Below are 23,020 nucleotides of genomic sequence, written 5' to 3'. Positions count from 1 at the left end.
CGTTGTAGCGTGCCCAGTCCAGCAGCCTTGGCTTTTTCTGCAGGCACTTGGAAGATCACCTTGTTACGGATGCTTTTCAGCATGAATGGGCAAAATGGGTTAAGCTCTGCATGCTCAGTGTGGACTTGCTGGCTGTTGAGGCCCATCAGAATTCATTTGCTTCGTGTAAGGGTTCTGGGAATTTGGGGAGTTACATGATTTATTTAGTGGCCTTACTGCTTGGTGTTTTAATCTGGAGAGGGAGGAATTTGCAAGCAAGCCATGGGCATAGAAATTCCAGTGCTGGGAAACGTAAGATGTGTTTGTCGTGTGCAGGTTGATTTTTATGGATAGTAAACGGCAATGGTTAGGCTCCTTTTTATGCTGGGTGTGTGGCCTATGCTGCTGGACTGACAAGCTTTTTATCTGGTTAATAGTCAGTGACTTAAAAAAGATCCAAAGGACGTATCCCACACTAATAAATACTTGCTGTGTAATCTGTATTTAAGAGAATTTCTATTCCACATTATCTTTTCAGGCATAAGACCTGATTATTTGTGTATTTAGTGCTTTCATGCATACAAACACCCCAATTATGTCTGTAACACTATGAAGAGTAGTAGAGATTACGAAGCATCAACTGTGTTACCAGCTTTATTATTATTATTATTTTTACCTTAACCGGTCCAGTTCAGAAAAGCTGTTTTGTGAGCTGAAGTCTTCAAAGTACTGGGAAGCAACGCAATAGGGAAAAAAAATATGCTAAAACTTAAACAAATTTCTTCTGTTTCCATATTTGATGTAGTTTTCTCAATATATAATTTTTCTGTGTGAATACATGCATTTTTCTGATTTTTTTCTTAAAACATCACTGCACATTTAGCTTCTCTGATGCTAGGGTACGTCTAACAGCTAGGTCAGACAGCGAATGCCACGGGTAGTTTATTTTTTTTGTGTGATAAGGAATAGCAAAAACAATGCCACGTTCTCTCACTTTTGAGACTTTATTTTATTTCCCTTCTTAGCAGTTGTAAGTGGCCATCCTGGTAATTCTTTGTGATTGTATGGAGTAACAGAAATTCCTTGCATTAATTCCTGTTTGAAGTAGATCATGTCTTCTGGAAAGTTTAAATCAAATTTATCTGCTTTCTAAAATGAGATATTTTTTCCATGTGGCAGTCATCTGGATTCACTCTGAGAGATAAGGAGTGAGTGTCCCTTAACAGAGAATACGTAAATAGTATTTTGTGCTGTTCTCTGCAGGGTAATAATGGGTAATGGTAATTACTGTGTCTTTTGTTGGTACTTATATGCTTGCAAAACTATAATCTCAATACAGGCTATGGTGTATAAAAAAAAAATCTAGGTTGCATAACATAAATCCACTAGAAATATAAATCTAAATTTCCTGACATTTTTTTGAACAATTATATTTCTTAATTACTAATAACAGCCTTGAGAAAGGTAGATTAGATTATTGTTCATGCTACAATATCTTCTGCTTTCAAGTTGTGAGCTGTTGTGTTTTGCTTTTTTCAAATGTACAGCATTAAAAATGAAATTTGAGGGGAGCAACATTACTACACAAGATGTTAGACCTTTCTAGGTACTTCTAACAATGAGGCCGTTCATTTTTAGTGCAACGTACGATAACACATTTATTTGTTAACATGTACAAGTGTATGTTATGTCTGTGCTCGCTCTGCAAAAGAAACCAGTACCTCCGTTGAATTTATAAGACAAAATAGAATATCTGAATAGGACAGCTGAACAGAAGAAACACAAGAGAAAACAAGCTGAGAGCTACTGAGGATATACAGCTAATATGTAGAAACTGAATATTCTGTGGCGGAGAGGATTCTTGAATTCTGAGAGATACGCTCAATTCCTTATTGTTCCAGGGTGTATTAATGTTTTTGGCAGAGATGTTTTACTGTTTTGTTGACAGATGTGCAGTGACTGTAACTTAAAATATTATTGCAGTGACTGTAACTTAAAATGTTATGGGGTGGCAGGTAAGCTATCATCAGTTTGCACTGCTCTGAGGTGCTGTACCTTTATACATACAGTTGTTAAAACATGTCAATTCCATTTTATTTTAGCAACAAATTGCTCGTCCTTCTCAAGAAGAAAAGGTAGAAGAAAAGGTTGAAGAGGAAAAAGCAGAAAAAGCAGACAAAAAAGAAGAGGAAAAGAAAGATGAGGAGGAAAAGGATGAGAAGGAGGAATCAAAGTAAGTATATACGGACGGAAAACGCACTAATTCATTCCTGATTGCAGCAACTTTCTAGCAACTTCTTATTACAAAGAGCAAAACGGAGTTGTTATTAGTCTAGCAGTGAAGTCTGGACTGAAAACTTTCTGTTTATTTTCTTTTTAGTTCTTAGGCATTAAACTTTTTTGATATATAAATTTCTTGGTCTTGCTAATCGAATCAGACTGGTACAAAAAGCCAGTGTTTTTTCTATTTTTTTTATTTTTTTTGCACATGTAATACTTTGCATCTCATTGGCTTAGTTTTTTTAAATGTTTGTCACGATGTCAGTATCTTCCTTGTAGTTGATAATGTCATACATCTGTTATTCTCTAGCAATTCTAACTTCTGGGCAGTGATTGAATTCCATTTTGCTGTTAGGTGTCTTTTGGTTTTGTTTTCTTCCAAGTCAAAATGGGAAGTAAGAGCTGATGCATAGTTTTTAAAACCACATTCAGGAATATCTGCCCATAAGGGCTATTCGAATGAGTCCGAATCACTTTTGTTAACCATTTTCAGAGAGAATACCAAAGAAAAGGACAAAACTGAAGTTGCACCAGAGGAAACAGAGGAAAGGGAACAGGCCACTCCTAGGGGCCGAAAAACTGCCAATAGTCAAGGTCGTCGTAAGGGCAGAATCACCAGATCAATGACAAATGAAGCTGCACAAGCAAATGCTGCTGCAGCTGCAGCCACTGAAGAACCACCACCGCCTCTTCCACCCCCACCAGAACCTTGTGAGTAGCATTTATAGGACACTTGGGGACCCATCTGGTAGTCAGGCTCTTCACTGAAATAAAGCTGTGCTCTGTGCGTTTGGGGGTTGTTTTTTATTTTGGTTAGTATTAAGTCTTTATTCTTAGGCCTGCTCATAATTTTGTGACTGGTACTGCTAAACTTCATGAATGTAACTGAATGGTATGTGTAATCAGATGAGTCTGTTAAAGCCACGTGTGGAGCGGGGGGGAGCCAGATAAGTTTTTCTGTGGTAACTGCTTTTTGTCTGCTTGCAGGGTTAATGCTGTATCCATACAGATCCAAATGCATTTGACAAAGATTGACTTACAGGCTGTAGCTCACAGAAGTTGTTGTTAAATAAGTAGACCTGATACTTGAGTACTTTGGGGAGTTTCATAATCTGAAATGGATCCTAGCAAGTAATTTTTGTTGTTGTTTTTGCACTAGGTTGCAAGAGAATTCTTTAAAATAGAAATGTTACTCTGTTAGCATTTATTCGTAGAAAAAACTACGCTATCTCTGGCTGCATGTCTAAAAAGGCTGACATAATCTGTGGTGGTGCAGAAACGCTATCAAACAAAATACCTTGTGGCTAGTAAATAATTATTTATAATTATTTGGGGTGATGTGACAATTTTTTTTTGTAGCTTAAATTATCAGAAATGGACATTTTGCTCAGTTGATAAACTTTTTTTTTTTGTCAGCTGCTGAACTAAGACAACAGGTTTTTTCTTTATTTTGATGAGATTTTCTGGAAATCCTGAATAGCTTTTGAGTGCATCAGATATTTTATAGTGTCCTATGTGTTTGTTAATGGAAGTTGTTGAATACCCACTAACTGATTTCAGTCCTTTCTGCAGTAGTCAGTGAAATAAGATGGAACTAGCTCACAGCACATTGGATTGTGAGAAAAGTGCAGAGCTCCTTTTGGAGAAGCTGCTGTGTTGTGCCTCCTTCCCCCCAGTTGTGAAGAATATTAAAATCAATGAAATACTGCTGTGTTTTGTATTTTACCCTGAGTTGATTACATACTTGCTATGTAAGGTCAGGGTTAAATTACAGTTGAGAATCAGTTTTATTTCTTCAGGCTCCATTGTAGTCAATGTACTGATTAAGACAATCATATGGGTAGTAAGAGCACAGAAAGTTCTTTTGTGATTTTTTAGAAGAATATAGCATGTTTGAGTTACAGTAATATCTGAATTTAAGGAACCTTGCCAGATACATAGAAAAGAATGGATCACAAGGAGGAAAAAGGGCACTGCTGAGAATGTACATTTATATCTTGGTTTAAGGGAGGCTGACTATTTCCCACTGACAAGAGCAGTTTTCCCCAGTGACTTGAACAAGCCTTAATGTAAACAGGGCAATAGATTATGGGATGGTCATAAAAGTGGCTCTTAGTTTTTTCTCTGATCAGTCATTGTTTTTCTTTCAGCTTCTGCAGAACCTGTGGAGACATCCCGCTGGACAGAAGAAGAAATGGAAGTTGCTAAAAAAGGTAAATCTTGTAAAACTTCTAATTTACTTCAGAATACTTGTATTTACTGAATTATCGAAAACATATTTACTTCAAATTCTACAAGTTCAAATTCTTTGCAGCACTACACTGAATGAATAACTTGAAATTTGCTGTGGTTTTGTTTTGTTTTTAACACAAGTATCTTTAATGGACAAATGCATTTTGGGGGGATGTGGTGACTTATTTCATATGGCCTACTTAGAGCTATTTGATGTTGTACTTGGTCCACAGAAGCCTGAGGAACAGATGTGAAGATATGTATGTTGTATGTAAATTTTCAAAGCAATATGTTTAAAGTTTACAAAATGTCCTTTGTATAAGACATTCTTTTAAAGGACGGCAATACTTTTGTATCTTCCCTTCTCACTAGTTCCATTTATTAGGGTTTGGATAGCTGAATTATTTATCATAGTAAATATCTGTTCCTGTATGTTTGAACAGGCCTAGTAGAACATGGACGCAACTGGGCAGCAATTGCCAAAATGGTTGGGACGAAAAGTGAAGCTCAGTGTAAGAACTTCTACTTCAACTATAAAAGGAGACACAATTTGGACAGTCTCCTTCAACAGCACAAACAGAAGGTAAGTGTAGTGGGCATTGACTATTTTACAGGGAAAAACTTGGCATCTCTCCGAACTCCTTCATCATGCTTCACTAAGACTGTGTTGCAGTAACCACTTCTTTCCTTTCCACTTGTTTTTCTTTTGCAACATACATCTCCTAGAAAAGGCAGCTGAGTCTCACTGACCTGTGATACTAATCACTTCATACTTCAAAATGCAATAGAAATTCTTCTATCAGATAGCACACTCAAGCCTGAGGAGTTCCTTAGTTCTTTGAAAATGGCATTCCTTATCACTACACCAGCAAGTATAGAAGTTCAGGTCACCGCTGTAGAACGTTTACCTTGAAACATGTCGTGTCACGCAGTAAGCACTAACCTTACAAATCAGAGCAAAAGAATTAATAGAAGACGACCCGGAACTGAAAGTTCTGGGGCATCTAAAATAGAATACTGAGGGCTAGAATCCTCTAAGCTGTGGTGCCCTAGTCTTCTTTCCACTAAAGTGAAGAGCTTCAGCAGCTGTTTTCCCCCCAAATATGTAGGGAGGCAGTGGTTTGTTCCTAAACTTATTTTTGGTCAGAAACAGCAAAAGCTGCACAAAAGTTGAAAGGGCATGCCCTTGTGAATGAATATGTGCTAAACAGAGATTTGGTGCCTTTTATTTTTGCCTGAGATTAATAAATGGAAATGCATGTTAAAGCAAAAGCTTGTAAATGTTCAGTATGATATAAATACCGTATATTTATCAGTCTTCACGAAGGCCCCGTGAGGAGCGAGATGTGTCACAGTGTGAGAGCGTAGCTTCAACTGTGTCAGCTCAGGAGGATGAAGACATTGAAGCATCAAACGAAGAAGAGAATCCAGAAGACAGTGAAGGTAACTTGCAGGGAAAAGAACTCCTGTATGCACTGAAAGAGAGGGACAGACATGTTTAGTCTGTGTCAATGATATGATCTGAAAGTTTTGTTCCACTTCATAATGTGGTGCTCAGATACTGTGTATCATTTGGATTTTAATTGTTTGATCTGTTTTCACTAGTTGTTGCAGGAGGGGGAAAAAGCTTTTTCAGTATTGAGTGGCCTGAAAATACTAATGCTTAGTATTTTGAGCTATTTTGATTATTCTGTTTTCTAGAGGATAAATTAACAGCACGTGGCTGAAAAGTTGTGCATGCTGAAGCAAGTTGAATCAAAGATGTGTAACCTTTGTTAGTTAATGCTCTCAGTAAAACAGTTGGGCAACTGTCTTGTGATTTGAGACGGCAGACATACATCCGATTATTTTATTCTAAAACTTTTTTCAGGTGCTGAAAATAGTTCCGATACAGAAAGTGCTCCATCTCCAACTCCAGCAGAACCTGCTAAACCAAGTGAAGAAACTCCACCTGACAATGCTGCCTCGAAAATAACCACTGAGGCAGCAGCAGAACAGGAATCTACTGTTAAACCTGCAGCCAGCACGTCTCCTTCCTTAACAGCCCAAAGTGTATCAACAGCTGAAAGTCAGACCTCTGAGCCACAGGTTAAGGAAGAAATAAATAATGAGGCAGAAGAACCTATGGATGTTGACAGTAGAAGCCATGCAGTTGAAGCTAAGCCTGTGCTCAATCTTCCAGTACACACCAAAGTAGAACCTGTAGAGACGGAAATGAGGCTACCGGAGAATATTCAAGTGAAAATAGAGAGTGATACCAAAGAGAGGGAGATGGAGAAACCCAAGGAGAAGTCGGAACCTGAGGAAATGGACTATAGTCTGTCACAACAGGTTAACTCAGCAAGACAAGAATCCCATTCAGATAATGATTCAAGTGCTACCTGTAGTGCTGATGAGGAAGTTGATGGAGAGCCTGACAGACAAGGGTGAGTTTAATTGTTTAGCATTCATAAATTGCCATCTTTAAAAAGTGTTTTTACTTAACAGTGGTCAAAGCCTGTCATCAGTTGCAACATTTTTGTTATGAGTTTTTACTATGGCAAGAATTTCTAAAGAGGCTTTGCTGGAAGTGCAATAGAGGGAAATATTGATTAAAAAATCTGACGAAAAGCCCAAAGAAAGCTCTTCTAAGGCAGAGTAAGGCAAAATTCCATAGTGATTGACTGGGTAGTTAGCAAACTAGCACAACTACCTGGAAAGCTAGGGAATAAGGGAAATTGAGCCATTTGGGATCCGTTCAGGGAATGGGAATCATGTTAAACAATCATTTGAAAAAGACAGCAGCTTATTAAAACACTGAAAATTTGCCAAAGCATGAAAAAAGATTCAAGATGCTCCTGGCATGAGATTCCAAGATGAGCAACTGTGGTATTTTCTGGTGAGAAGGGGAAGCTTTTGTTGCTGCATGGTTGTCTGGTACACAGACACTTAAAAATCAATTACCAACTCAATTAAAAATCAATTACCAAAGGGCATAAAATGCTCATATTTTAGTTCTTTTTACATTTCACATTTATTTACTTGTATACCCTCTAGAGTCCTGTACTTAATTACTGCCATTGAACCATGTTATATCAGCTGATAGAACAATCTCTTGAAGACTCTTAATAATAGAGTCGTGGAAGGTATTTCTCACCCCCTACCAGCCTGTGTCTGTAAACTAACAGACAAATGTCCTGAGAAGTAGACGACCTCTTTCTTCAAAGTGTATAGCAGTGTCTGCATGCATCTAGTCATTCCTGGGAACTCAGCCCTAAACAGTGTGGATAACCCACATGAGTAGACAGGGCTTTAAATGGACAATGCTGCTTTGGAACCTTTGTATCTTTGGGAGTAGATGGTTCATACCCCTGATGATAAATGAAATCTTTTAGTGTTCTGTTGGTGCAATTCCTGTGTAACCATAGCGTAGCTTCAGAGCCAATGCCCCCTCCTTCCCAGTGGTCTTAATATACACACAGTACCGAGGATAGATGTTAAATGTCAAAAGTATCCAGTATCGTTGTTCTGCATGTGCTCTTTTGAAGAGGGCAGTTGGTGGTGTTTCTGCACCCTCTGCCTCTTCAGACATCATCTTTCCACTTCAAAAATGTATTAGCCCTCCATGTGGGAATAGTCAGTTGTATACTACACTACTGTTTATGTATTTCCTATGGACTAAATATATCTAGTGCTTGCCATCTATTTTTTTCCCAAGGCATTCTTTATAAAGGAGGTTGCATTCTGGTAGTACTGTATATATAGAAACTGCATACGTGAATTTCTGGTTTTCGAGATTCTGAACAATTCTTCTGGTATTTCTTTGTATTTTACGATGTAGCAGTATCTGTTGCCTATTCTACTAGATGTGCTTTGGGACAAACAAAACATGATTTAACATGATTCTGATTTTTTTTTTTTTAATTTGTCCAGTTTTTTTTCTTTTTTGAAGTTGAGAGGCTTACTTTTGCCTGTATTTTTTTAAGTTGTTTAATCTTGTTCTTTTTGGTGATACTTTTCCCTTCCTTCTCTCTCTCATTCCAGTATCTTCAGGGAGTCAAAGCCCTCACTGTTAAACCCCACTGGATCAATACTGGTGTCACCTACAATAAAGCAAGGGCAGATGGACCTACAACAACTTCACCACCGAGCTGCTGTTATACCACCAATGGTATGGGGAGGAACATGTTGTCCTGAGAACTAGCTCTAGTACTAAAGCAGAAAAAATAAATGTATTGTTTGCTTTGTTATCATAATACTTTTAAGGGGTAAATTAAGTTAAATACAAACAAATACACAAGTGTTAGCCTAAAAACAGGCACAGGCCATTTGAAACGCTCATGTATACACTATACACCTGCTGAAGTGGAGCCATTGAACAAGACAGTTACTTTAGTAAGTACCTGCATTAATGTACCCAATGTTAACACCTTCCCCTCTTTGTAGGTTTCTTGCAGTCCCTGTACTGTTCCTGTTGGAACACCAGTGAGTGGTTATGCACTCTATCAACGGCACATTAAAGCGATGCATGAGTCAGCACTGCTGGAAGAACAACGCCAGAGGCAAGAGCAGCTGGATATGGAGTATCGAAGTTCTGTAAGCCCATGCGGCACTTCCAAGAGCCCTAATGTCGAGTGGGAAGGTAGGTGGTTTTACATCTGTCATGTCATGGAGGTAACCCTGCATTTTATGTCAGCATGTTCCACTGTCTGCCACGTTTAAGAAGAAAAATTTAGCATACTGTTGATTGTTATCTTCCGATAGGACTTGATTGAAGGAACCTCTCCATTATAACAGATGCTGCTGCAGTTACAGTGTTGGGGAACCACCTTATAATCTCCTTAGATAAAGCAGAACTGGCTCCACTGGGGTGAGATCAGAATTTAGTTTTTGGAAACTAAAGGTGAAGTTGAGAGAGAATTACTAATGGACAATGAATACAATTAAGAGGAATGTTTTACTGCACCAGAGCCTGGTGAATTGAGCCCTGGAATAAGAATGTTAAAAAAAGAATGTTAAAACTGTCATGCTGTAGCCTGTCACACCATGAAGGGCGGTCCAGCTCTTTGCTTAACTGTTACCTCTAGATACCTAACTTTCTTTCCTGGAAAATGAATAGGTCCAGAAACAACACTGTAACTGGGAAATAAAACCAGTGTGTTCTTTGATTTAATATCCTTGTGCATTGTGTCTGTTGGCTCCACAATGTTAGCAGTATAAACTATCATGGTCTTTGAAATTTGAGTGCTTTGTACTTAACATGCTCAACAATTTTAAAATTATGCTGTGAAAACACTTCATCTTAATTACTTTTACCAAAGTGAAATGAAGGAAACATATCATTTTTTTTTGCCTGTTACAATAGTGAGAAGAGAACTTGTGGATTGAGGGGGGAGGGTGTAGGGTTGCTGGTTTTGGAAGTTGCTTCTTTAGGTAGAAAGTCTGGGGATGCTTAAAAGTACAGTTTAACTAAAATACTATCTGAATAACTCTTGGCATTGACAGTACTGTATTATGAACTGTGGGAAAGTTCTAATATCAAGTCTCTGCCAGCAAAAATCAAGGGTGTTACTGAAGCAGTGAGGGGGGATAATATGGTTAATGTAAATGGGTTCTACAAGTCTGGACATCTTCATTTGCAAACTAAAGAGGCTGACGTGCCATCAGATCATTGCAGTAGCTACTTCCTAACATACATTGTGCATGCCAGCTTGTCCATCCACTCGTGTATGTAGGAGAGAGCCCACAGGCTGCTTAAAAATCTGGCATTGCATACACTGGAATATACACATCCATTGACTGTATTGCGGGGCATCTAGTCAAACTTAAGGGCGTGTTGTTGATTGGCTTCTGACAAGCTACAAAATACTTCATCATTAAATATAAGAGTAAAAAGCTTCTTTATGAAGCTATTATGGAATGACTAGAGTCATCTTTCTTTAACTGTGGAGATAAAAGATGTAGTTTCCCAGCTGCGGTAGACTTGTTCTGGCTTGTAATTTTTAATACTTAAATTGTCTATTGCCAAACGGAAGGAATTTGAAGTTGTGGTACTGGATTTTAGTTTTCTAAAATCAATACAAATATAGTTTCCCTTTCAACACAATTGACGGGCAATACTGGTATTTGAACTTTGATTTGTTGCTTCTGTGGGCAAACAAAGAAGAAAAGAAGGCTTTTTGTCTGGTGGAATTGGCATGTAAGTCTGGCTGAATTTGCGTGTAAACCTGGCCAATGCACAGTATTTAGAAAGAAATCTTTAAATTAAATCTTGTCAGTAGTACAGATTTCACTTAAAGGAGTTAAAGGAACCAGCTACTGTTTTTCACCAACAAAGCATGAGAGTTTATACAAATAGGTTTATACAAGCGTGTAACATAATTTTAAATGCTGCAGTCTTTGCCAAGGAGAGTGTTCCAGGACGATTACGTGTGTGTGTGTGTGTGTGTGTATGTGTGTCACAATCACTCACTGATTTTGAAATAAATGCATAAATCTGGATTACTCAAAAGCGTAGGAGGACTAAATACAGTTACCTTCCTCTGGTAGCGTTGCATGCTATTGTAAGAGAGGAAAGTGGTACAAAAATTGCTATCCGTATGCCTTAGCATGCAGAACAACATGTTTATTCCTTTCATTCAGAGAGAGCCTACATGCCTGACCTTGGCATTTTTCAGTTACTTCAGTGCCAAGTGATATTTTGAATTTAATTCTTTCCTTTCTGGTCTTAACCTGTCTTTGTAATTAAACTTTTGTACCTGTTGAGTACAGTCTGATATAGTAATAAGCCCTTTGTTAAAATTCTGTGGTAAACTGGACCTTTTGACTCTGATTTCTAATCTTAGGGTTCTTCTTTCTTTAACTGTCATAGGAAAACCGGTAGCCTATATGCCTTATGCTGAGGTCAAACGAGCAATAGAACAGGAAGCACAAGTGCAAAATACAGCAACGAGGTCAGCATCACCATACAGGCTGTCTCCAAGAGAAGTCAATAAAGCCTCTCCCCAGCCTGATATGAACGCAGCTCGCTACAGTGTCCCACCAGGTAAATACTTGCTTTAGTAGCACAGCAATATACAGACTTTGGAAGCTAGATTCTGTTACTTTATGTAGTATCAAATTAGTCTCTAAACATTTTTGTGAACAAACAGAATAGTATGGTTTTTTATGTGTATGTAGATAGATGTTCTGTATTCTTGTTTGGTTTTGTTTGCTTTATCAGCTACCTAACATGCATTTTATTAAGCAATTAAGATGATCTGAAAAGTATTAGGACAACATAGGGAAAAATTCATGCAGAGTTTTTTTCAGCTCAGTGAAAATACTGTTACCTTATGAAGGAAGAATTGAGGAAAAAGGGAGCTGCTGTTAAGCTTGACATAAGTTTCTGAATAATTGTGTAATGTTATATATTGAATGATCTATAAAATAGTGAAATAACTGGCAAATCTTAGTTCTGAAACTTGGATTATTGCTTCTGCCTTCAGAGTAAAATGTCATGCTGAGAAAAGACAGAATCAGTGAAGCTTAGATTATACTTGCCTCAGTTATTCTTAAAGTAGAATGCTTTATTTAACAACAGAAAAACAACAGAAAATGAATGTACCCCGTATTGTTAGCTTTAAAAGTTTAGTTTTCTAAATTTGCAGTTTTACAGTACAATTTTACCATTTTTTTACTTCAGTGCAAGGTTAGGTATTACCTAATCAATTTCTGTGCACAGCATATACTTGGCCATAGTGAGTTTCAGAGTTGAAAATACAGCTAGGTAGCTTTTGGCTATTGTGACGTTATTCCTGTTGGAAATTGTCAGGTGAACTGTGTTATTGTGGTTCTTTTTGTATCTCTAATGACTAATAAGACTGAAACAGACTTTGTTTTATGCACGTTCTTCCCTAAGTTCTCCAGCCAGCTCCTCACCAAGTAATAACCAATATACCTGAAGGAGTCCGCCTTCCAACAACCAGGCCTACCAGACCACCACCACCACTCATTCCATCCTCCAAAACAAGTGTGCCATCAGAAAAACCTTCGTTTATCATGGGAGGCTCAATCTCACAAGTAAGAGAACTACTTCTTGAAAATCCCTGCTTATAACATTTTTTCCGCCATTTCACCAACCATCAGTATCTTGTACTCAGTTACATGTTCACAGCATAAACATTTAAGACCTGTACGTCACCACTAAAAGTCCAGGAGTTACAGATGCTTTATAAAATAGAACACGCTGCGGTTGTTTACATTTAGTAGCACAGGTGAGGATGTCCAGTTTAGGTAAACTGCATCTCTGAACTAACAGTGACTCTAGAGTCCTGTTGTTTTGCACTTTGATATTTTGCAGCAGTGTTCTGTAGCATTTTAGGATCCGTAGTAGTATTAGCAGTCTCCTTTAAACATAGAAGTGAATCTGCATTCCAGAAACAAAAATTAACATAATATGTTGTTTCAGGGGACACCTGGCACTTACTTAACATCTCATAGTCAAGCTTCCTATACCCAAGAAACAGCAAAACCATCAGTGGGCTCTATATCTCTTGGGCTGCCAAGGCAGCAGGAGTCAGCCAAAGCTGGTAAGAAAAGAAAAGCTGACGTGCATTTTTTTTATAGACTATTTAATAACTTATAATTAAGGAGAGGTTTTCTTTTCTTTTCTTTTTTTTTTCTGAATAGCTTCCCTGCCCTATATTAAACAAGAAGAATTCTCTCCCAGAAGTCAGAATTCCCAGCCTGAGGGACTCCTGGTCAGGGCACAACATGAAGGTGTGGTTCGAGGTAAAGTCAGTCATACAGCTTAAGAAAGAAACTTTGTCAGAGCCTGATGAAACTGGGAGAACTGGAGCCCAAACTACTGAAGTGTTGTTATTAAGTATTAAAGGATTAATCTGCTCCCTCTTTTCCAAGGCATGTGTACATGTGTTTTTGTAACAGCTCCTCCTGTCTGCATGTCTCATTTAAAAACATTTGTTTCAAGACATGCCAGTTTCAAAACTAAATTGTTGGACATACACATAGCAATACTTGTGCAAGATATAAATACATCAAAAGAAAGGAAACTAAATACCATGGATTAACAGCTTCGCGTGATGTAAAAGGCTTAGTCAAAAGGGGAAATAATTTAGCTGTCTCAAATGCACACTATTAACAAGCTGAAAGTTTCCCTGTATTTCAGTATAAACTAACAGTTCTCATTAAAAAAGAGTTTCTATGTCAAGTAAAATAGCTGTATTTTTTTGATTCCCTTATTTATCCAGATGTCTTTTTTTCAAATCAGGTACCACAATACAGGAGGGAAGTATAACACGAGGAACTCCAACCAATAAAGTTTCTGTTGAGACCATTCCTTCTTTGAGAGGCTCCATAACTCAGGTATTTTTCATCTTACTGAGAAGGCTGTAGCAAAATAATGTATTTACACTATCACTGTGAACATATTTGCATGTCGAAAAACAGTAAATTAACCTCACAGAATAGGAACTGCCTCAAAAAAGTTGAAGTATGATCAGATGGTTAAATCCTATCATCACTGAAGTCAGTGTTGTCAGGATTTCATCTTTATGTATTTGAATATTTTTGTATTTCTAAAATAAAACCACCAGAACTTTTAGTTATAGCTAACTGAAGGCTTATTAGAAATTTCTTTGAAAAATAGCATCACACCTGAGTTCAAATGTTACAATCAGTTGTAACCAGTCTTGCACAGATCCTGTTTAATGCTGTTTCATCTCATCATATTTAAACACTAGTGTTTTATTTATTTATTTACAAAGTGTCTAACTGCTTACAAATAATTATGTTCTGAATTATATTTGATTTAAATGCAGGGTACACCAGCTCTGTCCCAGTCTGGCATAGCAGCTGATGCATTATTGAAGGGAACTATTACCCGGCTAGCTACAGAAGACAGCAGTCCAGAAAAGTGCCGGGAGGAAGCTTCAGCCAAAGGCCATGTTATTTATGAAGGCAAAAGTGGGCATATTTTATCTTATGATGGTGAGTATTTATATATTCTACTTGATTAAAGTCAAGACTGCAGCAGGTTCTGCTTTTATAATCTGTAGCTGAAGTATATCTGCTTCTGAATGTGTAAACATCAGTCATTGGGGTGCCATCCTGAAGAAGTACTGACGTACATGTATTTTTGTGGGTATAAGAATTAAAATGATCCAGAAATTGTCTGTGTTCTGATGAGTATCCTGTACTATGTAGTTAAAATACAGTTCAACTATTTAATTTCTGTGCCATTTATTTCCAGTTTTTCCTGGAAAAAAATTATTTTGAAAGGTTTAGCAACCAAGTTTAAAATGTTCTGTATTAAATTCAAAAGAAATACATCCTTCAACTTTGAACTGCAGTTGAAATACTGATACATGAGTAACCAAACAAATCTGTTACTTAACAAACCATGAAAGATCTTTTTAAGGCTGAGATGTAATGTTTCCATTATCTCATTGAAGTTGTCATTAAAGCATTTGTGTTTTGTGGTCTCATTAAATGTAATGCTCATGACTATTTTTTTATTGTGCACATTTTCTAACCACACTCCTCTAAACTTTACCAGCTATTAAAAACGTTCGTGAAGGAACTAGGAGTCCAAGAACTGGTCATGAAATTAGTTTAAAAAGAAGTTACGATACAATGGAAGGAAATATAAAGCAAGGAATGTCAATGCGGGAGTCTCCAGTGTCTGCACCACTGGAAGGTAAAAACAGCTGCTCCTAAGTTGTTTTGCATTTTATTCAGGTCTTTTGCATTACTTTAAGATAATCTAGAATTGTTTATGGGGCAAACAAAAAGAGGAATTAGATTTATATCTTAGGCCATTAACCAAATCTAATAAGATTTAAATAATCTTTAAATCTATAATAACCACTACAATAGAAGCATGCTGGGGTTATTACTGGAGTAGACGCTGGTTTTCCTGTTTCTTTTGTTGGTGGATGTTCCAATAACTGCACATGATTCAGCTGGCATTTGCATGTGTCAGATCTTCAAAGAGGAGTAACTGACTCTTCACAATCCCAGTGGATTGTTGCAGAGCTCAAGTAGCTCTGAGTCGTACTAGCATGGACTCCATGGACACAGCCATTGAGTTAAATATTGCTTCTCAGCTATGGCACAGTAACGTACATACTTTGGTATGACCTTTTGCATTCCTGCAATAAATCTCCTAGATAATGCCAAGCAGAAGACTTGTACAGCTGCTGTATCCTGCTTCAGGGCATCCCTAGTATTATTTTGATTTAATAAACTGTAATCAAATTAAGACTGTAAAGGTCAAGTTGGGCCATTATACCTTTTTTTCTGATTATCTTAAAAAATATAGATATCAAGATGATGTTTCTTGCCTAAACTCTGGACTCTTACTCCTAAAGTGCATTTTGTCCCACCTTTGGATAGCCCTTAAAGGATATTTTGTGTAAAACTTCATTAGATGGAACAATACAGTTTAGAAACCTCTTACTCATATATAGAAATTCAGTGCTGCTTTGAAGTTGCTCGTGCATTTGGCTTGTCTTACATCTTTTGTGGGCTTATGAGGCAAGGCTCTCTGGGCACTACAGATAGTATCTGTAATGTATGTAAGAAGAAGAGTGGGTTTTGTTTTGTTTGGGGGGGGAGTTGAACACATGTTGTTTTAGTTGTTTAAACTATTTTCTCATTTTAAATTTAGGTTTAATCTGCCGTGCACTGCCTAGGGGTAGCCCACATGCTGAACTTAAAGAGAGAACAGTGTTGTCTGGCTCTATAATGCAAGGTAAACTTTTGCTGGTTTAGAAGGCAAGCCTTAATTACATTCCCAAAAATCTGGATTTCTGAACCTTAAAACTGTTATTTATTAAGAATGGTATCTGTGTTAAGGATAGAGCATGTTTTATTAGACTGCTTTCAGAGCATAAGTTATCTATAAGCAGCTTTCAGATATACTGTATATAAAGCTAAATGTGTAAACAGCGTTTTTCTTTTTGGAAAATAGATACTTTTTAATGTGAATACTTGGTAATTAGCAATGCTTTTACTTTTTGTTTTTAAATTAATATTAGTACTTCCCCAGACCTCTGAAGATGTATGTTATTGCCTTTATTTCGGCATCTGAAATAACCTGGGACAATTTCAGTAACTTGAATATTTCTTCACTACTATTGTAGTTATACTATAGACTCCTGCAAGACAAAATTCGAGTAGTTAGTTACTCTGCTTATTAAAAAGGAGACTTAGTGATTACTAATACACCTGATGTGATTCTTTCTTCCTATAAAAGGCACACCAAGAGCAACAACTGAAAGTTTTGAAGAAGGCTTGAAATACCCTAAACAGATTAAGAGAGAGTCACCTCCTATAAGGACATTTGAAGGAGCCATTACGAAAGGGAAACCGTATGATGGAGTCACTACTATAAAAGAAATGGGTCGTTCCATCCATGAAATCCCAAGACAGGACCTGTTAAGCCAGGAGAGTCGCAAGACTCCTGAAATGGTGCAGACAGCCAGGCCAATCATAGAAGGCTCCATATCTCAGGTAAACCTAAAAAGCATGGCTAGACTCATACAGTTGCATACATATTCAGTAGTGAATCAATTCCAGATATTTGAGTAGCGTTCAATGTGTGGGTGTTCTGTCTGTTTTCTTTTCAAGAAATACACCAGTGTATGAAATGTAAATGTCTTCTGTGTATGAGAAAAATCCTGACACTTCACCTGTAAGGAACACTCTTGCAAACCCGTGTGAGAGAATTGACAAGAAATAGTGGCTAAGATCCAGTTGTATTCTGTGCTGATGTGATAGCAGTAATGAAGTACCCTATCAGTCAGGAACATGATTTTTAAAATTTTATTATTATTAATTTTCAAGCAGTAGTGAAACATGGACATCTTACCTGATCTTTTTTTTTTTTTTTTTTTTTTTTTCAGGGTACACCCATAAAATATGAAAGCAATTCTGGCCAGTCTGCCATCAAACACAATGTAAAATCATTAATCACTGGACCAAGTAAACTGCCCCGTGGAATGCCTCAGCTGGAAATGGTGCCAGAAAACGTGAAGGTGGTGGAGCGAGGAAAATATGAAGATGTGAAGACCGGGGATGCAGTACGTTCCCGTCACACGTCAGTAGTCAGCTCTGGTCCCTCTGTTCTCAGGTCAACTCTTCATGAAACTCCTAAATCACAGCTGAGCCCTGGGATATATGATGATACCAATGCACGGAGAACACCTGTGAACTATCAGAGTCCAATGTCCAGGAGTTCACCTATGATGAATAGAGTTAGTGAGGGTATGTTATTTTGATCCAGAGTAATAAAAGAACTTTGAAAACTTTCATTTTAAACTTATTATTTTAACCATTTTCTGTAATCTCTTCTACTTACGTTTTACTCTAACGATTCCCCTTGAATTGGAGGGTGGTTAGAAGGAATTTAAGAAGGCCTTAGCTGTTAGTTGAAATAAGAAAATTAATATCTGCCGTATCGTAACGTGGAGGTAGGAAAGTAGTTCATTCTCCATTTGCATTTGATTATGGATCACACTGAAAGAGTTATCTAAAATCATAATATTTTGAGGGCAGAAGCTATTCCTGTGTTATATAAGCCTCTAGAAGAGAAAAATAGTATGTGCAATCAATTGTAGTTCTAGGATTTACATTTTTAACCAGAGAGTTTATGATATAAAATGCTTTCTGTGATTTATTGTAGCAAATTGCAGGGCCCTTTAGAACGTGCCTTGTGAGCCAGTGTGTACTTAACGCTGAATCTTCTATTGAAAATAAGTGTTTTCAGTTTTTTTTTTCCTTGTTTTTGTTAGCTGGAATATCTTCTGGGAAGCCAGCAAATCATGAAAGGAAAAACACACTTACTCCAACACAGAGAGAGAGCGTGCCAGCAAAATCTCCAGTCCCAGGGGTTGATCCTGTAGTGGCTCACAGTCCTTTTGACCCTCATCATAGAGGAGCTACTCCTGAAGTCTATAGGAGTCACCTCCCTCCTCACTTAGATCCTGCTATACCATTTCACAGGGCTCTGGATCCTGGTAAATATGTTTGTGTCTTGTTTTTGGTTTGTTTGGTTTTAGAAATATTGTATGCTTTGCACAGAAAAGATGCCTTTAAAAGATAATTATTGATAGGCAGATATAAGGGCTTATATACGCTGTTGTGATTTGATATCTAACCAAACCAAGAAAAGGAAACTTAGAAAAATATTCTTGTTTAATACTGTAACTTTCATCTAGAAGATGCCAGATCACTTCTGTTTAATAGAAGGAAAAAAAGAAGTTTTTCAAATAAGTATTTGAAATCTTTTTTCAAATAAGTATCTGAAATCTTTTAATAATTATTTTTCAAATAAGTATTAAAAGATTTCAGGAAAATGCAAAAAGGGATGTGGAAGATACTACAGAATGAAAGTGTAATTATGACTCCTCTGATCACAGAGGGATTACCAGGTTATCCCTGATGATATTAAATACAGCAGACTTCCTTTTAACATATCTATCAGTCTACCTTTGTAAGGTATTTTAACCTTCTTTAGTTATTTCAGAACTTCGCAATTTTATTCAACTCTCTCCTCTTGGAGAGTAGATTGCTTAGATTTTTCTGCCCATGTACAGTGCATAAATTCAATAAAATATTAGTATTAAAATGCTATTTTGATCCATTTGGTGCTGGCTAGAGAGAATTGATAGCACTTTCAATTGAAACTTCAGTTCTGTATTTTGAGTACTAAATCTTTTTCCTCCTTCATCCTCAGCTGCTGCTGCTTACCTGTTCCAAAGGCAGCTCTCACCTACCCCAGGCTACCCAAGTCAGTATCAGCTTTACGCAATGGAGAATACACGACAGACAATCCTAAATGACTACATTACCTCACAGCAGATGCAAGTCAATTTACGTCCTGATGTAACCAGAGGATTATCTCCTAGAGAGCAAACTTTAGCTCTCCCATATGCGGGAGCAAGAGGTATACCCGTGTTTTTCTGATAGTCTTTAAAGCATATTATAGATAATGTGGTATGGCTTGGCAGAGAAGCTGAAGGAGCTGATAAATTATCAAAACTCAAAAGTGATACTTTTAAAAGATAAGACCATTGAGGAAAAAAAACACCACCACACATCCAAACAGCAACCAAAAAAAAAGCAATTTTTTGCAACTCTGTTCACTGTGGAGAGGTTTAGGAGAGGTTTAGACTTCTGTGAAGGGGTTTTCTAATGGGACATAATTTTGAAGAGTTTCACATTGAAATGTTCCAATATTGGAACAAAATAATAAGTGAATAGTTATGAATCCCTGGGGTTACATGGCATTCTCCCAGGAATAACAGGAAGTAGCTGAACTACCCGTTTAGTTACTGGATGTGACAATCTCTCTGTCATTTAAATCAGTTTTGATAGTTTTTGGAAGAAAGGAAGGTGATAAAAGTGAAGGAATTAGTCCAGTAGGACTAATTATCTTCAGAATAAGATATTAGTCATTTAATTGGTTGGAAAAGAAGAGTTAAGTGTGTGTTTTTCATAGTAGGGGAAGTTATATTGGAGTACCAGTGGGTACCTGTGAATTTCAATGTTACATTTTATTTTATAAATATAAGAGATCTGGAAAAGGGAGTGAATGATGGCATGTAATACTGTTTTGCTAATAGATGGGATTATTCAGAAGAGGTTAAGTGTATCTTTTTATGAAGGACAATTAAAGGGATTGCTATAAATGCAAATTCTGATTTAGTGTGTTCCTAAATTGCTGACTACCAGATACATTTTCCACTAAGCATTTATTAATTAACAGAATATATAATGTGTGGACCTCTGGTCTGTCCTTGAAAGGTTGTTCTTGTGTGTCATCTCCTAACAGGAATTATTGACCTGAACAATATGGCTCCCACTATATTAGTGCCTCATCCTGGAGGAACAAGCACACCACCCATGGAGAGGATTACTTATATCCCTGGTACTCAGCTTACGTTCCCTCCCAGGCCTTACAATCCTGCTTCTCTGTCACCAGGTACAAGCTATTACTATTTGATTTTATGATGTCTCTAACCATCTGACATACAGAGATAGTTGACCAATTTATTCTTTATTAAGCTGTCATTAACATTATGGCTTGTTTTGTCAGGAAGTGCTATTTCTGTGCACTTCTCACATGGATAGCAAAGTTTTTTGTTTTGTTTTGTTTTTTCAAATTATAATCTGTATTGTTGTAGTAGCAGCTGAAGGAGCACTGACAAATTCAGAATTTGCCTCGTTCTGTCAGATCTTCATTAATAGTCATTTAGTTATTGGTTCACTAACCTCATACTGTGTATTAAAGACTGGAATTTGGGTCTATAAGCTAGCTAGTTTCTAACTGTATAGAAACCACTTGAGTAAAAAACTGCTAGTTGAACCTTCCGCTGACCACTGTGTTAAGCTTTTGCCTTCCTTAATTAAGTAGATAGACTTCACTGGAATGAAAATGGATTTGGGAAATTTGTTGAAGTTGGATGGCAGAATGTATTGGAGAGTGTTTGCATCAAATTATGCTTAACTTTAATATCTGTTTTTGCTACTTGAAATGTTTTCTCTTGTGGATGTTCCAGGACACCCTACACACTTGGCAGCTTCTGCAGCTGCAAATGCTGAAAGGGAACGGGAAAGAGAGAGAGAGAAGGAACGGGAGAGGGAGAGGGAACGAGAACGAGAGCGGGAGAGAGAACGTGAACGAGAGAGGGAGAGAATAACTTCAGTCCCTGCTGAACTTTATCTTCGACCAGGTGAGTGCGCATTGTTACATTTGGAACAGTCTAATTGTAGACTGTAACTATTTTCTATATCCACCTATATCCAATATATATCTGCATTTTCTATATTGCCCATAAGCAACATGCAGCTTATTAACACGTTACAGAGTGTTGTTTGATTTAGCCTACACTTAAGGAAGGTTTCTAGCACCTGGCAGTTCTGTTCGTAATGGAGACTTCAAGTTTCAGGCTTCTTCGTCTTTGTCATAGTGATGTAGTACCTAGGGAATGGTGTGAATCACTACTGACACCTCATTTAAAGCATTGTAAACAGAATGCTCCTATTTAAATCCTTAACATATACAACTGCATATAGAGTGATGGAGACAATTGGAAAAGGATGTGGAGGAGAAAGCATTGATACGTTGTTATACGTATCCTGCATTGTTATAAGAGTGACTTATATGTATATTTGTTTTTTTCCTCCTCTGCTTTATTTTCTGCAGGTACAGAGCAGCCTGGCAGACCTGGTAGTCATGGATATGTTCGGTCCCCATCCCCTTCAGTTAGAAGCCAGGAAAACATACTGCAGCAAAGGCCTAGTATTTTTCAAGGAACCAATGGGACAAGTGTAATCACACCTTTGGATCCTGCTGCTCAGCTCCGTATCATGTATGTTTCTTATGTTACTGTCCCAGAAATATCTGTTGTAATACTTGAGCTTATTAAAAGGTCTATTTAGTCTGAGGAAGATCCTAAGAAACAAGGATATACCACAGTTGTCTGGCTCTTTAATTTATTGAAAATGATCCTGTCCATTTGTACCAAGTCCAGTTTGGATAGAAGTTAGTATCACAAAAGCTTTGCTTTGTTTTACTCAGTAAATGGCTCTGGTCCTTTTTCATGTGATATAATTTGGAATATTCAATGTTTGCCAACAGGCAGCTCACCCCTGGAGCTCCCTCCATAACTCAAGGGTTGCCTGCTTCGCGCTACAATACTGCTGCTGATGCCCTTGCGGCGCTAGTAGATGCTGCAGCCTCTGCTCCTCAGATGGAAGTTGCCAAAGCAAAGGAGAACAAGCATGAAGGAACCAGGATAGAAGAGAATATGGGACGCAGGTCAGCTGTGGTTACTGAGCAGACGCAGATGGAACAGAAAACACTGGAGGTAGAAAAGAGGCCTGTCCAGTGCCCCTATACATCTGCAAATTTTTCTGGTGGCAAGTCCCAAGGACAGTCTTCATCAGTAGTCTATTCAGAGGCTGGTAAAGAAAAAGGACCTCCTCCTAAATCCAGGTACGAGGAAGAGCTGAGAACTCGAGGAAAGACCACAATTACTGCTGCTAACTTCATAGATGTGATCATCACTCGACAGATTGCTTCAGACAAGGATGCACGAGATAGGGGCTCTCAAAGTTCAGATTCTTCCAGTAGTTGTACGTATCTTAGTAACTACCTACTTCTTTGCTGTCTTAGCCTTTTAGGGAGATAATAAAATGTGAAATGATTCTGATTTTTAATGATAAAATGCTCAGCTCTGCACAAATCAGATGCTTGATAGGCAAATACAGTTTTTGAATATAGTGCAGTGACTGAAGATTCTTGTAAAATTTAGTTGATTGCTTTATTTAGGTTCCATGCTGCATTGTGAAATGCAGGATAATAAAACGAACTATATCAGAAGTCAGGAAATGTAAAATTACTGAATTTACATTGGAACGCTGCTTTATGGAAATACTTGTTTCACTGTGGTTCTCATGAGACCGTTTTGACTTCCACTTCACTGATGTTGTTTTAAAGGAAAACTAGTGTTGCTACATATAGGCAACCAAAATCTTAAAT

General features: G+C 37.5%; 1 protein-coding gene across 1 annotated transcript in view; it reads left to right on the top strand.

The window, feature by feature from the left end:
* The window catches only part of NCOR1 (nuclear receptor corepressor 1), a 64,145-nt gene that overhangs the window by 32,615 nt on the left and 8,510 nt on the right, over positions 1-23,020 (top strand). Inside the window, exons 15-38 of the mRNA XM_035343438.1 lie at positions 2,082-2,212; positions 2,753-2,970; positions 4,410-4,472; positions 4,935-5,074; positions 5,808-5,934; positions 6,362-6,917; positions 8,515-8,641; positions 8,917-9,112; positions 11,342-11,515; positions 12,371-12,531; positions 12,920-13,040; positions 13,141-13,242; positions 13,742-13,836; positions 14,292-14,460; positions 15,029-15,169; positions 16,142-16,225; positions 16,730-16,986; positions 17,379-17,739; positions 18,267-18,491; positions 19,211-19,420; positions 20,309-20,458; positions 21,036-21,209; positions 21,683-21,848; positions 22,118-22,614. Coding sequence (XP_035199329.1) covers positions 2,082-2,212; positions 2,753-2,970; positions 4,410-4,472; positions 4,935-5,074; positions 5,808-5,934; positions 6,362-6,917; positions 8,515-8,641; positions 8,917-9,112; positions 11,342-11,515; positions 12,371-12,531; positions 12,920-13,040; positions 13,141-13,242; positions 13,742-13,836; positions 14,292-14,460; positions 15,029-15,169; positions 16,142-16,225; positions 16,730-16,986; positions 17,379-17,739; positions 18,267-18,491; positions 19,211-19,420; positions 20,309-20,458; positions 21,036-21,209; positions 21,683-21,848; positions 22,118-22,614 — 4,645 coding nt within the window. The remainder of the gene's footprint in view (positions 1-2,081; positions 2,213-2,752; positions 2,971-4,409; positions 4,473-4,934; positions 5,075-5,807; positions 5,935-6,361; positions 6,918-8,514; positions 8,642-8,916; positions 9,113-11,341; positions 11,516-12,370; positions 12,532-12,919; positions 13,041-13,140; positions 13,243-13,741; positions 13,837-14,291; positions 14,461-15,028; positions 15,170-16,141; positions 16,226-16,729; positions 16,987-17,378; positions 17,740-18,266; positions 18,492-19,210; positions 19,421-20,308; positions 20,459-21,035; positions 21,210-21,682; positions 21,849-22,117; positions 22,615-23,020) is intronic.

This window comes from Oxyura jamaicensis, chromosome 19 (genome assembly GCF_011077185.1).
Source record: "Oxyura jamaicensis isolate SHBP4307 breed ruddy duck chromosome 19, BPBGC_Ojam_1.0, whole genome shotgun sequence".
Classification (NCBI taxonomy): domain Eukaryota; kingdom Metazoa; phylum Chordata; class Aves; order Anseriformes; family Anatidae; genus Oxyura; species Oxyura jamaicensis.
This window is presented reverse-complemented; position numbering and strand designations above follow the sequence as displayed.